General features: G+C 35.6%; 1 protein-coding gene across 5 annotated transcripts in view; it reads right to left on the bottom strand.

The window, feature by feature from the left end:
* LOC105475102 (adaptor related protein complex 3 subunit beta 1) overlaps positions 1-18,544 on the bottom strand; it is a 300,089-nt gene that overhangs the window by 171,863 nt on the left and 109,682 nt on the right. For all 5 annotated transcript variants that reach the window (XR_011624903.1, XM_071098787.1, XM_071098786.1 and 2 more), the window contains exons 8-11: positions 6,510-6,665; positions 2,477-2,574; positions 875-929; positions 717-788 (exon numbers count right to left, since the gene is read on the bottom strand). Coding sequence is in view for 4 of the 5 variants with exons in the window: in XM_071098787.1 (XP_070954888.1) it covers positions 717-788; positions 875-929; positions 2,477-2,574; positions 6,510-6,665 (381 nt within the window). In the remaining variant the exon portion in view is untranslated. The remainder of the gene's footprint in view (positions 1-716; positions 789-874; positions 930-2,476; positions 2,575-6,509; positions 6,666-18,544) is intronic.

Below are 18,544 nucleotides of genomic sequence, written 5' to 3'. Positions count from 1 at the left end.
CTAGCCGCTTTGTTTACCTATTCAAGCCTCAGCAATGGCGGACGACCCTCCCAAGCTGGGCTGCCACCTCGCAGTTTGATCTCAGGCTGCTGCATTAGCAGTGAGCAAGGCTCCATGGGCATGGGACCTACTGAGCCAACCTTGTCTGCTGGTTGCTAAGACCTTGGGAAAAGCTCAGTATTTTGGTGGGAGTGTCCCATTTTTCCAGGTACAGTCTGTCCCGGCTTCCCCCGGCTAGGAAAGGGAAATCCCCCGACCCCTTGCGCTTCATGGGTGAGGCGATGCCCCACTCTGCTTCAGCTTGCCTTCCGGGGCTGCACTCACTGTCCAATCAGTCCCAGTGAGATGAACCAGGTATCTCAGTTGGAAATGCAGAAATCACCCATCTTCTGCGTCCATCAAGCTGAGAGCTGCAGACCAGAGCTATTCCTATTCAGCCATCTTGGACCCAACCTCCGAAGTTATTTATTTAAATGCCTGTCTCCTTCAGTAATCTGTGAGTTAATCAAGTTGTAGGTAGAATGGCTTAACTTTACATTATCAGAATGTAGTACAGTAATTAGTATATAATAATATTGAAAAGTATAAAGAAAAACCCTTAACTGTATCAATGTTTTTTGAAAAGCAGGACTGCATCCCGCAGATGCTAAAAGCTATTGCAATATCTCTTCAAAACAAATGTGTTAAAAGCATCTGAAAAATGAAAGCATACATACCTTCAGTGTCTTGATCATAGTTGGATCAGTTGACCTAACATAGAAACTCTTCAGATAAGGTTCGAACATCCCCTAGATTACAAAAACAAATACAAGAATACATTAAGGTACTAATGTGTTCACGTGTCTCTTAAATTATGTGTTCAGAACGTACATACCTTTCTTTGAATTGACATAGTTGCTATATTTTGTAGGACAATATACTGCACCTCCCTAGAAATCAAAAGAGAATTATCACTGGGTATATGTTCCAATGAAACATCTTCAAGTAAGCACTATAATAATGAAAAAGAATTAGCAATAATTTCATAGTGAATGAGACTCTTAAATGTAATATTGAAAAGTTTTTAGTAAATCTTAGACATCTGCCATTTTAATGCACTTTTTCTATAAAATACCAATAAATTACATGTGATTTATCATGAAGAATAGTTAAAACAAATTTTACAATAAAGTACTCCTAAAATATAAAGTTAACATTTTAGCTGCTTTGAACACATCCAAGGAAAGTATTCCTAGTGTTACTGGGGTAAATATGACCACACTGTTATTATTAACTCATTCTTCCCAAGGCAAAGGTCAGATTTAAAAAGCAGTCATGATATTTTTAGATCCAAATATCTAATAAATGAACTGAATCTGGTATAAGGCTTCACGTGAAAGACCAATTCCAGGTCTTTCTGATAGCCTTTGAACTAGCCATAGGAAAAAAAAAAGTGCTGAGCTAGCAAAAGAGAAAAATAATAGCTGGATATAAAGATATGGAGAATAGGTACACAAAGGAAATGGCATCTCATTTGTTACTAAGCCAGTCAAGAGCTAAAATTGTGGACTAAGTTCCAGTTAAGGGCAAAAATAAATACATGGTTCTTTCCTTCCAACCCAATTAGTTGAAACAAGCACTCAATGAAAAACACTGTTTCAAATTAAAACAACTAATTACTGAAAAATAGCTAAGGTATGTCAAATAGCTGAAATGAAGGTATTCTTAAACACAGAACAAAAGTCTGAATTAAACCTGAAATCGTGATTCTCATGTTATATGTCATGGAAACTCAATAAATTGTTTTGACTTGTTTACCTAAACCACTAAATTATAAAGAGGTAAAATTAAAGGTAAATTTAAAAACCACTAAATTATAAAGAGGTAAAATTTAAAAATTACCTAAACCACTAAATTATAAAGATAGCTCTGTCTGTCTATCTGAAACTAAGAGTATCCAATCTTTAAAATGAGTAGCTATTTAAAACATAGTTCTCTTTTTAGAGTGGAGCAAAGCAGAGTAATTAAATATTCTAGCTTTATAGGAAGCGCAATTCTAGCATAAACTACATTACTTAGCATACACATTGCTCTATATAAAACCATGTATTAATACATTGAGTAAGTCAATCTGATAGTACTTCAGTATAGTTTTTCAGTGATTCCAGATTTACTAAAACTCCCGAACATCATTATTGCCATACCTAAAAATGTCAAGCACTAATACTAGGCTACTAGTGACACCCTAGAATTATGCCACAAAATATTTTCAGTATCTTTGGGCTTGAGGTTAAAAAAAATTTCAGTATTTATAATTAAGTGTGAGATAAGCATATAAAGACTTTTATAATAATCCCATTAAGTATGAAATCTTACTGATTGATAGATTAAAGTATAGTCAGAGTTATATATTAAATGCCTGAAAGATTAAATTTGTTCAAACATTACTTTTGAAGGAATACAAAAGAAAAAATATATATATAAAATCATGACCTACCTATTGCTACGAAGTAAACGCACTAGTGATTTAGAAATTATGCCAGCTTCAGATTTTGGTGATATGTGCCAATACAGCTGAGCAACTGCCATAACCACCTACAAGATAAAGCATAAAAATAACAGGAACTATGAACACCAGAGCACTCTACAACTTCAAAATCCATTCCTACACATTATTTCCTCTAAGTCCCAAATATTCCTGGGATGTAAAATGGAATGTTACTCTTTCTAGTGAGTTGAAGAAGTGTCCCCCACCCCCAGTGCCCAATTCTATCCTCAGAATCTGATCTTATTTGGAAGTGGGATCTCTGCAGAAATTATTAATGTAAGAACTGAAATGAGATCATGCTGGTTAAGAGCCCTAAATTGAATGAAAGTGTCCTTATAAGAGGAAAAAAAAGGACAAAAAGAGACACAGTGAAGGCCATGTGAAGATGGAGATAATTAGTGTGATACATCCATAAGCCAAGCAATGCCACAGATTGCTGGCAATCACCAAAAGCTAGGAAAGAGATGGTTTCTCCCTCAGAGTGCACAGAAGTAACCAATACTGATTATACCTTGATTTCAGACTTCTGGCTTCCTGAAATGTGACAGAATAAGTTTATGTTGTTTTAATCCACTCAGGTTGTGGCAATATGTATGGCAGTGCTATGAAATGAATACATTCTCAGAAAAAAAAAAGAGACATTGAATGAACTGCTCAAAGTGTAACAGCTAGTATGTGGCAAAGCTCAAGACACTCGAAATTCCATGCTCCTCGGCTGCTGCTCTGAGACTGGGGCTTTTTAAGAATTGTAAGCATGCCTTTCTAAATGAAGCCAGGACAACAGTAACAAGTAGGCTGAAATAAAGAAAACTCAGCACATTTAAGTTACAATTAAAGAAACTCCATTAAAACAAATACATCTACAGCAGTAGCATTTAAAATAATCTTGTTTTTAAAAACACAGAACCTTAAAAATGGCTTTTGGTTAAAAGCCATTACAAGGGTGATTCGAAGACTGGGCACAGCAACTCACGCCTGTACTCCCACCCCTTTGGGAGGCCGAGACAGGTGGATCACTTGTGGTCAGGTGTGAAACCATCCTGGCCAACATGGTGAAACCCCATCTCTACTAAAAATACAAAAATTAGGTAAGTGTGGTGGTACACGCCTGTAATCTCAGCTACTTGGGAGGCTGAGACAAGAGAATCGTTTGAACCCAGGAGGTAGAAGTTGCAGCGAGCTGAGATCATGCCACTAAACTCCAGCCTGGGCAACAGAGTGAGACACTATCTCAATAAAACAAAACAAACAAAGGGTGATTAGAATTTCTTTGTCTCAAAACAGAAGAGTACTGCTTCCCCTAAGTGCCTCTACACTCAGATTCAGAGTGACAACTGTAGAGATATAGCTACAGATGTTACCAATGCTGCCTTTGGCTCAAAGGACACACTAATATTAATTTAACTCTGCCTGGTCTATGAAGTTTGAACAAATATATAGCAAAAGTTCTATTAATATATATGCCTAAATAGTATACAGCACAGGAGAACGTTTGAGGTTAAAAAAAGTTTCTTCTAAAACTAAAGAACTGTTTTTAAAAATACAGTATACAGGATCCTAAATTTACTGTTTGCCATTTCTTGTACTTTCTTACAAGTTTGATTTATAGCTTTAAGACATTAGTTGAGAATTTTAAAAATGCAAGAATATCTCATTCCTTCCCTTGTGAACTGCAAATATAAGTTAGCTACAAAATAAACTCTACCGAATTTTAAATCTTATAAAATAAAACAACCTCAATTAATGACTGATCTAATTCAAGATTAAATTCTAGTCTTTAAAATTCTAGCTGCCACTTGGCATGCCATCTGTTCTAATATATTAGGGTAGTCCAAAATCCGAAAGGACTAAATGAGCCTCTTTTTCCTCAGTATTTAGAAATCCAACAGTTTACAGTCTCTTTGATACCCAGAATTTGAAATGTATAGGGTAATTTGTAAACACCATGAAGAAAGTTTCCAAAGCTTCAAAATCAAAAAAGACTAAAAATATACAACCTTATAGGCCTTCTACAGTTACATCATGCCTGTTCATAATAAAGTGCATCCTATAAACACTTTTCTACTCTTAACCATTCATGCCGCTGTCACCTTATTTAGACTGTTAGAATAGCCTCCTAACATTCCGCTTTCAGTATCTATCTCCAGTACAAACTACATAGCAATGACGTATTAAATTTCCTGAAAGAAATTCTCAAAGTCTCTCCATAAACTTGAGTATGAAGTTTAAAAAAAATGTATCCACAATTCTTCAAAAGTTAGCCTTTACTCATATTTAGCAGCATCCCAAAACAAGGCACCAAAATATACTGACACAAAAAGTAAACCACCTCTATTTGGTACACCATCAAGTAAGCAGGGAACCCAAACAAACTGGGACAAAAAGTACAAACTGCTACTATTTGTTTCACTATTTGAGAACGTTTTTGATCCATAAGTATTTGAACTATAAAATCAGTTTCTAAGACGTAGTTAAATGAATAGTGAGTCACTCATAAAGTAGAGTTTAAGATGGCAAATTACAGCTACCTAACTAGCATCTGGCTAAGCTGAGTACATTAAAATATAAGTATATTTTATAACATCCATGAAATAATATTTTTGTTATGACTGGGCATGATTACTGAATAATGATTTGGAAACTAAACTATTAGGTATTAGACAAAAATTGTTGCTGATAACTAGGATACACAAAGCTATAAGCTCTAAATTCTCAAGAATCAGAAAAAATAATGCAAATTCCACATATTTGAAGTTTTTACTCACTGAACAGAACAACTCATTAAGAACATTTTCTCAATTAAAATCTTTAAGAACATGTTTAACTTAAATCTGTCAAGCCTTGGATATAACTGCCAGTTAACAGGAAACACAGAATATAAAAGAAATGACACTATAAAAGATGCAACCATCCCATTCCAGTAGGTATAGTAAAAACAAAAACAAAAACAAAATCAAAAAACAAAATAAAAAGAAGCAGCAGCAATCAGACAAACCCAGAAGGACATTCTGCAAGACTAGAGAGGCTTTAAAAGACGCAATGCATTAGATAATAGTTCAGATAAATTATCCAAAAAGAATAATTTAAGATCAATTGGTATTAAATGAAATGAAATTTTATTGAAATAAAAAGTGGAGAGGACTGAATAGAGAAATAACGGTTAGAAAATGTTATGTACAGTATGATTTTTATCTTGGTTAAAATATATATATGTATGTGTAATGATGAATATATGTATACTTATGCAGATTAAAAAGATCTGGAAGAAAATACACTAAGACATAAGTGATTTCTGAGTGTTGAGAATGTGATGTTTTAATTTTCTTTTTAGTTTTGCTAGTCTGTATTTTCTAATTTTTGTATTGTGCACATGTATTCTTCTAAAATACAAATGGTTATATAAACAAAAAGGTGTCGAACAAACAAAGAAAACCTTATGACCCAAATAAAGATGATTTTTAATTACGATTACTACCAATTTACATTTATAATATGTGAGGCATTACCTTTGTTAGTCTCTTAAAAATTCTATCAGACAAACAGTAAGGACTGAAACCAGATCAAGTACCCTCAATCACAATGGAATAACTGACAAATATACATAGTCCTTACATAAGAACTAATACAATCCAACCAACTGAGAAACAACTTAGAAATATCTTAAGAAAAGCAATTAACAAAACCACTAAAAAGTAAATGAAGTCCAATAGGCCAAACCAGGTATTCTCATCAAAAGCTAACTCTGCATACCTGGAAACATGGAAGGCTGAAATATATTTAGGTATTACTTCCCAGACATTAGGTCTCTAAATCTATAGCTTACATTCCACACTGTATTTCCAACTATCCATTACATGTCATTTGGTGTGTAAACAAACAAATGTTCCATTAGCACACACAGACTCACTTACTAAATTGAGGTATTTTTAATTGCTGTTTTTTAAAAACCAGTGAATTATTTCTTATAAGGATTTTAACATACCGCAGCATTCCTGCTCTGAAGCAAAGGCTTTGTATTTCTAATTAAGAGTCTATGATCTGGATCCATAGTATATGGCTTCTTCCTTTTGTCAGTCTTTTCCTTCTGATCATCATCAGATTCATAGAAATTCTTTTCATTGTCTTCTAATTCATCACCCTACAATGAAAGAAATCCAATTCCAAGATTACTTTAGACCTTGAACAATCCACATATTATATAGTCAAAGAAAACTTTCTTTTAAACATCTACAATAACATTTTACTGTAGAATACTTCTGTTTAGGCAATTTAAAAATATTACACAACCTATATTGAATAAAGGCCTTGATTTTTCTCATATTTTATAACAAGTTACTATGCTATAGATGATGTGCTTCTATTGTATTACAAAGTAAAGTTTTGACTATTAAATCCCCATAGAAATACCTATAGCCCTTCAAAAGGAACACATGACCGTTAGATTTTAACAAGGCCTATAATACTACCGAAAACCTGAAAACTATTTCCATAAATTGTCAGCCACTCTATAACTAGATCAAAGAGCCAAAAAAAAGAGGAGCATTGTTTGAATAGTAACATAAAAGAAATCACAGTAAAGTTTGACAAGTAAAAACTAGTGTTATTAATTAGGTCCCTGAGTTGTCAAGAAAATGTCTCAGTTTGAGATTTATAAATATCCACAGGAGTTGATTCTAGGTTTTTGTTTTGAATTCTTTATCTCTGCCAATAAAATATGCCTACAGGCATTTAGTCCCCAAAACAAACAAACAAAAAACCACACAAACACAATAATAGCCACATACATCCAATTGAACTACTGTTTAGAGGTAACTTCCAATACCAAGTATCTGAAACACACTTTCTGCTTCCAGGAAGATGGAGTAGATGTACTTTTCCCCAACTCTCTCACTAAGTAGGTCTAGAAAAGCAGAACACTACATGTAAAATACATATTAAAAAAACATAAGAAGACTTTGAAAGGCAAAAAGAAGGAGAACTGGATAGGAACCTCAAGATCCAAAGAAAGACAGACCAGTTGAGTTCCCTGGGTTTTCATTTTATTTCATATACCCAAACTCAGTGCAGAAGCTGGTAACAAATGCAGATGAAAGAAACCCCCAGAACTGCTCTCTCTAGCCAAAGGACCAGGAAAGGGGCAGTCTAGCAAGACATAAAACTTCTAGAAGTAACTACTCAAGTGCAGCCGAACACCAGATAAAAATTATGGCCCTACCCCCATCCCCACCAGTAAAGGCTGAGATGGTGATCCTAGACTTCTACCCTTTTTAGGCTGCAATGAGATGCCCCAACCACCTCACTGGGTGGTCTCAGAAAAGGCAAAGATGGGACTGAGATTTTCATCTCTACCAAGAGGTAACAAGGATTCTGATATTGTGTGTGAAGACCAAGTGAGGAGCTTGGACTTCTAAGCCCATCCATTAGTGACAAGCTGACCTTATTCCTCCTCACTGTCATGATGTCAGAGGAGGCCTAGCGCATAGTTAGGACTTGCAGCACCACACCTAGTAGTAACCAAAGTCAGCCCCACCCACACCTTGGTGGTTGTCAGGGAAGGACACACGGAGAACAGTACCTTGTATCCCTGCTAGCCAGACAGCTATCAGAGAAAGACGGTTGGGGAGCCAGAAATCCCACACTCACCTATCGTAACAATAAGTATGATCCCTCTGAGGTGTCAGTGGAGGATGAGCAGGGAATGTGGACCTCTGCTATGATCCGGCAGTAATGAGACAGCACCCCTCTCTTTCCACCACCCTTCCTTGCTAGAGTGGTATCAAACAAAGCCAGTTAACCTGAAGGTTTAAATAAAATCCAGTCTCAAAGTATCCAAAATGTCCAAGTTTCAATTAAAAAATCACTCATCATTCCAAGAGACAGGAAGATCTCAAACTGAATAAAAATAGATAACTAGCAGACACCAACACCAAGATAACAGAGATATTGGAATGATCTGATTATTTTTTTAAAAAATCATTAAAAAACGCTTCAATGAGCAATTGAGAACATCCTGGTAACAGATACAGAAATAGAAGGTTTTAGCAAAGAATTATAAAGTCTAGATTGGGCGCAGTGGCCCACGCCTGTCATCCCAGCACTCTGGGAGGCCAAGGCAGGCAGATCACCTGAGGTCAGGAGTTAGAGACCAGCCTGGCCAACATGGTGAAACCCTATCTCTACTAAAAATACAAAAATTAGCCAGGCGTGGTGGTGGATGACTGTAATCCCAGCTACTCAGGAGGCTGAGGCTGGAGAATCACTTGAACCCTGGGAGGCGGAGGTTGCAGTGAGTACAGATCATGCCACTGCACTCCAGCCTGGGCAACAGAGCGAGACTCTGTTTCAAAAAATATATATATATATATAAAGTCTAAAGAAAGAAATAGAAGATAAAGAGACCAAATAAAAAATGTTACGACTGGCAAATACCAGAACCAAAACTAAAAACTTAATGAATGGGATCAAAAGCAGAGGAGGGGGACAAAAGAAATAATCAGTAAACTGGAACACAGAACAACAAGATTTACCCAATCTGAACAACAAAGATAAAATAGACTAGGGACAAAAAAAATCAAAACTAAAAAACAGAGTCTCAGGGACCGGTGAAACCACAATAAAAGACCTAACATTCCTTTCGTCTATTAATCAATCCTGGAAGGAGAGGAGACAGAGGCAAGAGCTGAAAGAGAACTCAAAGAAACAATGACTGCAAACTTTTTCAATTTGGCAAATAAAACTACAAATTGAGGAAGCTGAGTAAACCCTAAACCGGATTGAACCCAAAGAAATCCAAAACCTCTGAAAACTAAAGACAAAGAAAAAACAAATCTTGAAAGCAGCATAGGAGAAATGAAACCTTACCAGTAACAGAAAAACCAAGTCTAATGACAGCAGATTTCTTATCAAAAACCATGGAGGACAGAACACAGTAGACCAACTGATGGAGAGGAACCATCAACAGAGAATCTTATATCTAGCAAAAATATATTTCAAGAATGTAGGGGGAGAAAATCAAGACATTTTCAGATAAAAGAGAACTAGAGTATTTGTCATCAGCAGACCTATCCTGAAAGAATGGCTAAAGGAAGCTCTTTAGACAGAAAGGAAATGATAAAAGATGGAATCTTCAAACATCAAGAAGAAAGAAAGAATATGGCAAGGAAAAATATGAGTAAATATAACAGTTTTTCCTTCTCCTCTGAGTCTTTTAAATTATATCCGATGGTTGAGGAAAAGTTATAACACTGATATGGTTCTAAATGCATGTAAAGGACATACCTAACAAAACTATTTATAAAGTGAAGAGAAAAAAGAGATGAAAGGGAGGTAAGTGGTTAAAAAGTTTGAAGTGTAACATGAGGACACCAGCAGACTGATGGTAAGATAAGTTATGCATGTATAATGTAATACCTACAGCCACCACTAAAAAAGCTATACATAGAGATATATTCGTGCTTTGGTAGAAAGATTACTGAAGGCCAAGGTAGAAAGATTACTTAAGGCCAGGAGTTCTAGACCAGCCCGGGCAAGAGCAAAACCTTGCTTCTACTACAAATAAAAAAATTTTTAAAAACTCAGCCATTCATGGGGGTATGTACCCATCGTCTTAGCTGCTCAGGAGGCTGAGGTGGGAGGATCGCTGGAGCCCAAGAGTTTGAGGCTTCAATGAGCCATGATCAAGGCACTGTGCTCCAGCCTGCGTGACAGAGTGAGACCCTGTCTCTAAAAAATTTCAAAAAATATAGGTTTTAATTAATAAAAAAAGAGATATATTCAAATTAACTGTAGATAAGCAAAGACGGAATTCTAAAAAATGTTGAAATAACCCACAATAAGAGAAATGAAGACTAGAGAGAACAAAAACCAAAAAATTAAATGGGAAGCTTAAGCCTTAAAAATAAATAGATTAAATGTAAATCAGTATGCCAATTAAAAGACAAAGGCTGTCAAAGTAGATTAAAACACCCATGACTCAACGATATGCTGCCTATAAGAAATTCACTATAAACATAAAGATAATGGCAGGTTAAAAGTAAAAGGATGAAAAAATATATAACATGCTAATATTAATCAAGGGAAAGCACAATGACTATATTAATATGAGATAAAGTACACTTCAGAGCAAAGAACATTACAACAGAGAAGGACATTATAGAATGACAAAATGGATAATCTAAAATGAAGGTTATATACCATATAATTCCATTTATATAACATTCTTGAAATAACAAAATTATGGAAACAGAAAGATTAGTGTTTGCCAGGGGTTAAGGGTTGGGAGTAGGGTTAAGCATCTGGAAGAAAGTCGGTTTGGCTATAAAATGGCAACATGAAGACTCCCTGTGATAGAAATGTTCTCAGTTTTGACTGTATCAATGTCAATATCCTGGTTGTAATACTGTATTAGAGTTTTGCAAGATATTACCATTGGGGAAAATTGAGTAAAGGTTATACAAGATCTCTCTCAATTATGTCTTAAATTTCATGTGACTCTCAATCTTTTAAAAAACATTTAATTGAATAAAACTAAGGAGATAAAAATCAGTAAGTCACTTAAAAGCAATTTGTCATATTTATGCATTGTTAAACATAACAACAAAGAAAATTATCTAAAATGTTTAAGGTTAATATCACTTAAGTATTTTTCCTTTGCTACGTGCCTACAGATTTTACACAATCTTTCCTTAAATCTTGACATAAATATTACTGGAAAACACCTTTCATCAAAAGTACAACTTTTAGGTCTCCCAGAACAGAAATAATATTAGCACAGACAAAAAAATCTTACAAAATTATTCAGAGAAAATTCACAAAATTTATACCCTTTGAAAACAAAAGTATCTGTACTAATACTCATCTTCAAAATTAAACTGGAAATCATAACATTATCACCTTCCTTTGAATGCAGAATTCAAAACAAACAAAACTAGTTGTCTTTTAGTGCTTAATAAAAGGACTATAAGTGAGATAAACTTTTATATCAAAGCTGGACTTGAGTGACTGTTCCTTTACGGAGCTCCAGGCTAAAGCAGTTCTGTTAAGTACATTAGTAAACCAATAAAACACAAGTAATTAAATGCTCTAAGCATAAGCACTCACCTATAATCTTAAGTCATGGTTAATTAAACAAATGTTCAAACTCTACCTGAAAGTGATACATAATGAAAGTGCTGTATTAACAGACATAGCACTATTACTAACAAATAAAATCATCAAAATGTACATAAAAAGCTGCATTTTATAACCATCTACTCATTCTATTTCTTCCTCATTGTTAATTAACATACTTTATAAGAGTTCAATTACATTATTTTAATGAAAGATACATATGCATTGCTTATTTTGCTGTACAAATGTTTAAGATTATGGCAGTATATTATAATAGTAAAACTACAAACCACTGCTCAAGGAAACCAAAGAGAACACAAGCAGATGGAAAAATATTCCATGCTCATGGATAGGAAGTATCAATATCATGAAAATGGCCATACTGCCCAAAGCAATTTATTGATTCAATGCTATTCCCATTAAACTACCATTGACATTCTTCACAGAACTAGAAAAAAACTATTTCAAAATTCATATGGAACCAAAAGCAGCTCACATAGCCAAGGCAACCTAAGCAAAAAGAACAAAGCTAGAGGCATCTCACGCTACGTGACTTCAGACTATACTACAAGGCCACAGTAACCAAAACAGCATGGTACTGGTACAAAAACAGTCACATAGACCAATGGAACAGAATAAAGAACTCAGAAATAAAACCACACTTCTACAACCATCTGATCTTCAACAAATCTGACAAAAACAAGCAATGGGGAAAGGATTCCCTATTTAACAAGTGGTACTAGGAGAACTGGCTAGCCATATGTGAAAAATTGAAACTGGATCCCTTCCTTATACCTTATACAAAAATTAACTCAAGATGGATTAAAGACTTAAATATAAAACCCAAAACTATAAAAACCCTAGAAGAGAATCTAGGCAATACCATTCAGGACATCGGCATGGGCAAAGACTTTATGATGAAATCGCCAAAAGCAACTGCAACAAAAGAAAAATTGACAAATGGGATCTAATTAAACTAAAGAGCTTCTGCACAGCAAACAAAACTATCATCAGAGCAAACAGACAACCTACAGAATGGGAGAAAATTTTTGCAATCTGTCCATCTGACAAAGGGCTAATATCCAGAATCTACAAGAAACTTAAGCAAATTTACAAGAAACAAACAACCCCATTAAAAAGTGGGCAAATGATAAGAACAGACACTTCTCAAAAAAAGACATACACGTGGCCAACAAACATATGAAAAGTAGCTCAACATTGCTGATCATTAGAGAAATGCAAATCAAAACCACAATGAGATACCATTTCATACCACTCAGAATGGCAATTACTAAACACTCAAAAAACAACACATGCTGGCAAGGCTGTGGAGAAATAGGAATGCTTTTACACTGTTGGTGGGAACGTAAATTAGTACAATCATTGTTGAAGATAATGTGCTGATTCCTCAAAGATTTAGAACCGGAAATACCATGTGACCCAGCAATCCCATTATTGGGTATATACCCAAAAGAATATAAATCATTCCATTATAAAGATACATGCACGCATATGTTCATTACAGCACTATCCACAATAGCAAAGACACGGAATCTACCCAAATGCTCATCAATGATAGACTACATAAAGAAAATGTGGTGCATATACACCATGGAATACTATGCGGCCACAAAAAGGAATGAGATCATGTCTTTTGCAGGGACATGGATGAAGCTGGAAGCCATTATTCTCATCAAACTAATGCAGGAACAAAAAAACCAAACACCGCATGTTCTCACTTATAAGTGAGAACTGAACAATGTGAACACATGGACACAGGGAGGGGAACAACACTTACTGGGGCCTGTCAGGGGAGGGTTAGTAGGGAGAACATTAGGGAAAAGAGCTAAAGGATGCTGGGCTTAATACCTGGGTGATGTATTGATAGGTGCAGCAAACCACCATGGCACACGTTTACCTATGTAATAAACCTGCACATCCTGCACATGTACCCTGTAACTTAAAAAATAATAATAAAATTATTTTAAAAAAATTTTTAAAGACTCATGTAAATGTTTCTATAGTGTCATCTATGAACATACCATCATATAGGTTTTTGAGTTCACTTCCATAAGAAACATATTTTTATATGGTTTGATTTTAATATGCATTTACAAAAATATGAACACTTTACAGAGGATTACTTGCATTACTGTATTTCTTCAATATGTACTTAATTCAAAGGATGGCATTTGTAATGACTATAATTAAAGGTCGATGAATCATTATCTTATTAAAATTTAGTAATGTTTCATAACATATATGGTTCATAATTGATGCAACTGCTTCCCACTGATAAATTTTTTTATAGTTTTAAAAAATTATGCAGCCAGGCATGGTGGCTCACACCTATAATCCCAGCACTTTGGGAGGCCAAGGCAGGCAGATCACCTGAGGTCAGGAGTTTGAGACCAACCTGGCCAACATGGTGGAACCCCATCTCTACTTAAAATACAAAAATTAGCCAGGCGTGGTGGCTCATGCCTGTAGTCCAAGATACTTGGGAGGCTGAGGCAGGAGAATCACTTGAACCCGGGACACAGAGGTTGTAGTGAGCCAAGATCATGCCACTGCACTCCAGACTGGATGACAGAGCAAGACTCTGTCTCAAATAAAATAAAAATTATGCAAACATTAATAAAATATTAATAATAAAAAGATTTCAAAAGAGTAATTTTCATTAGGATCTTTTCCACATGATTCAATGATCTTATATTGCTACTAACAAAACTTCTACAAATTAACATACAATATTACAGAAATTGTAATTTCCTAAAATAAAAGGGATTATTTGAAATAAAGTTTTTATAATGGGATTATGAGCTAACAAACATGAAGAACATGTTGCTTATAGCTAAAATAGTTCATGTCAATTATCATTTAAAAACATGCCCCTCAGAAGAAATTCTCTTATACTTTTTTATGAAATTTCAGTTTGGTTCCACTGCCATGAGAACATCATGACACAGCTTCTTAGATCCGGCTCTCCTGGTTACTAGCTATAGGCATGTACCAACCGCATAATTCTCTAAGTTGGAACCAAGCAGAGAAAAAATGGACAAGTGAAGGGTGGACGTTTTTATGAGGTTAATGAAATGAAGGAGATGAGGCTTTCTTGGAGGATGAGAATGAATCTCCAACAACATATTTGCATCTGTGTTACTGTGGACTATGTGTCTCAGGTTTTTAATGAATCAGAACAGACATTAGTCCAAACAGAATGGATGCTAGATACATACACAGTATATGGGTATATCTGGACACACCAGTTCAATATAAGTGCTGGCTCTATGACCGTGACAAATCACTCAACCTTTCCTTGTCTTGATTTTTTTCCTTGTCTTGGTTTACTCATCTATAAAAGCAGTATCTATATCATTAAAGTGTTTATAAAGATTGAATCAGTTTATTGAACATTATACAAGCACTTAGTGCCTGATACGAATTAAAGTACACAAATAGTGGCTATTGCCACCGCTTCTATTATTAAGAAACTGTCTTTCTAGAAGCTATGTAATTGAAACTATTACTACGCCTCAAATTCAATATCCCTAGATGCCAAATAAGAAAAAAAGTTTCCCCCCTAAAATTATCCCTCAGAAAGAAGTTGCCTCATACTTGAGGATTTACAAATGTATTATGAGGCTCTTACACAACTGCTTCATTTTGAACCATAATGTATTGTTTGGGGAACTCATTACACTGAAACAACTTCAATCAATGCTAGTTATGGATGCTTAAAAGGAGCTACAGATCACAGTGATAAAAGACGTCATTTTAAGTAAGCCTTTAGAGAAGACTTTTTAAAAACAGGCAATATTTCTAAGAATGGCTAAACAGACAACTCAGAACAACCAGCTGTCAGTGAGAACTAGAAAAGCTGGGGAAAAGTTAAGAAACCTGTTTGAAGGCACTGGAGGGCTAAAAGAACAGTGATGAATTATGCAAACAAGGCCCAGAAGACGTAGTAAATCTAGAAACCTAAAATTCCAATTGGCTTTTGGAATTGCTTTTCCAAAAAAAAAAAAAAAAAAGTGTTAATTAGACAAGAGGAAGCTGAGAGGCCTAAAAGCTGAGTAGAGCTTTCAGCAGATTCACAAAAATGCAGTAACAAAAGGCAGAGGCCAGGATCCGCCAAAAATTACAATCCTGCTAACTCCTCTAGCCTTTGGTTTAAAAGATAAAATCTGTATCTTGGGGAGTAATGATGGTCAGATTAAAGCCCAGCTTAAATCATCTCAATCCACAATTGAGGTGAGTAAGTGAACTCAAGATTGTTGAATCCCTTCCCTAGAACCACAAGTAGAACAAAATCCATCATCCAAAGTTTCAAACTAGTCCAACAATTTATCAGAAAGGAAATGGTGGTTTTACTAAGGGTAAGGATACTGTTTCTTTCGGGGAGGAAAAGATTATTAAGTGAAGGGTATCAAGAGAAGGTCTTATGAAGTATACTGATAATTACTGTTTCTCAATCTAGGTATTTGGTACATAGGTGTATTCAGTTTATGAAAATGTATAGTCATTTGCAGTAAATGTTTCGCTCTTAAAACCCAGGCTGGAATGCAATGGCACGATCTCAGCTCACTGCAACCTCCACCTCCTGGGTTCAAGCAATTCTCCTGCCTCAGCCTCCTGGGTAGCTAGGGTTACAGACGTGCACCACCACGCCCAGCTAGCTAATTTTGTATTTTTAGTAGAGCCGGAGTTTCTCCACGTTGGTCAGGCTGGTCTCGAACTCCCAACCTCAGCTGATCTGCCCACCTCATCTTCCTAAAGTGCTGGGATTACCGGTGTGAGCCACCGCACCCAGTCTGCAATATATATTTCTACTTCAATAAAATGTCTTTATTACATACAAGAAAAAAAGACAAAAACGTAAATATAAACCAAGAGGAAAAAAAAAAAAGAAAAATAGGGAATCTAGAAATGACTTTGGCAGACGTAATTTTAAGTGAACTATATTATGAACTGAACGATTCTGTCCTCCCACAAATTCATATAATGAAATCCTAGGCCAGGCACAGGGGCTCACACCTGTAATCCCAGCACTTCGGGAGGTCAAGGTGGGCGGATCACCTGAAGTCAGAAGTTCGAGACAAGCCTGGCCAACGTGGTGAAACCCCATCTCTACTAAAAATACAAAAATTAGCCATGCATGGTGGTGCACACCTGTAATCCCAGCTACTCCAGAGGCTGAGGCAGAAGAATCACTTGAACCTGGGAGGCGGAGGCTGCAGTGAGCCAAGATTGCACCACTGCACTCCAGCCTGGGCGACAGAGCGAGACTCTATCTCCAAAAATAAAAATAAAAGAAAGAAAGAAAGAAATCCTAATCCCCAGTGTGATGGGGATAGGACTAGGATACTATCCCCTAGTATCCAGGATAGGAGATGGGGCCTTTGAAAGGTGATTAGGTCATAAAGACGGAACCCTCATAAATGGAATTAGTGCCATCACAAAATGAACCTCAGAGAGCTTTCTGGCCTTTTTTTCCATCATGTGAAGAAGACAGTCATCTATCTATGAACCAAGAAATAGACCCTCACCAGACATCAAATCTGTCAGAGCCTTGATCCCATACTCCCAGTCTCCAGAACTGTGAGAAATAAATGTTTATTGTTTAACTCATCCAATCTAGGATATTGTTGTTATAGTAGCTCAAACTAAGAGAGACTATAAAACAACTACGATTAATATGTTCAAGGAATTGAGTGGTAAGATCAAGCTTTACGGCAGATAATGCAACACAATACAATTTTTCAGAAAACTCAGATATATTTTTATATTGTATTTATATAAAGCGGTAGACTTTCAGTGACCACTTGCAGAGTTCTTTAAATTCAGTAATATTTTAAAAATTTCAACTTAACTGATTTTACCTTTGTGATACTTTTGACATATCAGATAGAGGAAGATTTGTGCTCTGTTAGAGATAATAGCCCAGATACTTCAGTAAGTTAAGTAGAGGAATCGAAGTTTATATCTGAGACGACTGTGAATGGTTTCAAAAGTAATCATTCTTATTTAACATGTTAACTATATGATGAAATGAATTTTACTTTCTCCTTGTCCAGAAACAAAATAGTTAAATAAGACAAACCAGATATATTAAGGAAAATGTTTAGTCTGCTTAAGAGTAAAAATAAATGAATTTGAAAGACTGAAATCTACTTTATAGTAAGTTTCCATTTATTCCACTTGGTATACTAACCATACTTCATATACATAAAAGAGAATTTTAACATTCCCTCCATTTGTACTTGAAAGCAGTTTTTAGAAATATACTGTTTTTAGAACTGCTTAATCTTCTGAGCTTATTCTGTATCCTCAAATATATATATATACACACATATATATATCTACACACACACACACATATATATATATAATTGTTTTTTCTTTGAGACAGAGTCTTGCTCTGATGCCCAGGCTGGAGTGCTGTGGCACAATCTCAGCTCACCGCAAGCTCCCGAGTTCATGCCATTCTCCTGCCTCAGCCTCCCGAGTAGCTGGGACTACAGGCGCCCGCCACCACGCCCGGTTAATTTTTTGTATTTTTAGTAGAGACGGGGTTTCACCGTGTTAGCCAGGATGGTCTCGATCTCCTGACCTCGTGATCCGCCCGCCTCGGCCTCCCAAAGTGCTGGGATTACAGGCGCGAGCCACTGCGCCCAGCCCAAATGTATTTATTAACTAGAGATTGATACTAGGCAGTTTCAATTAATATATCTATGAATTTGAAACAAAGTAGAAAAACCCCTTATGTAGCTAACATGGCTGTTATGAAGCTTTTAGATATTATTTTATGTACAAAGCCCTTATTTTTAGTATATTACGCATAACATTTCAACTATCTTGATATTCTGATTTCTTGTTACACAGACAACAAAAGACATAATTTTAAAA

The sequence above is a fragment of the Macaca nemestrina genome, chromosome 6, assembly GCF_043159975.1.
Source record: "Macaca nemestrina isolate mMacNem1 chromosome 6, mMacNem.hap1, whole genome shotgun sequence".
Taxonomy (NCBI): Eukaryota; Metazoa; Chordata; class Mammalia; order Primates; family Cercopithecidae; genus Macaca; species Macaca nemestrina.
The sequence above is the reverse complement of the archived record's forward strand: the minus strand, read 5'-3'. Positions and strand labels throughout refer to the sequence as shown.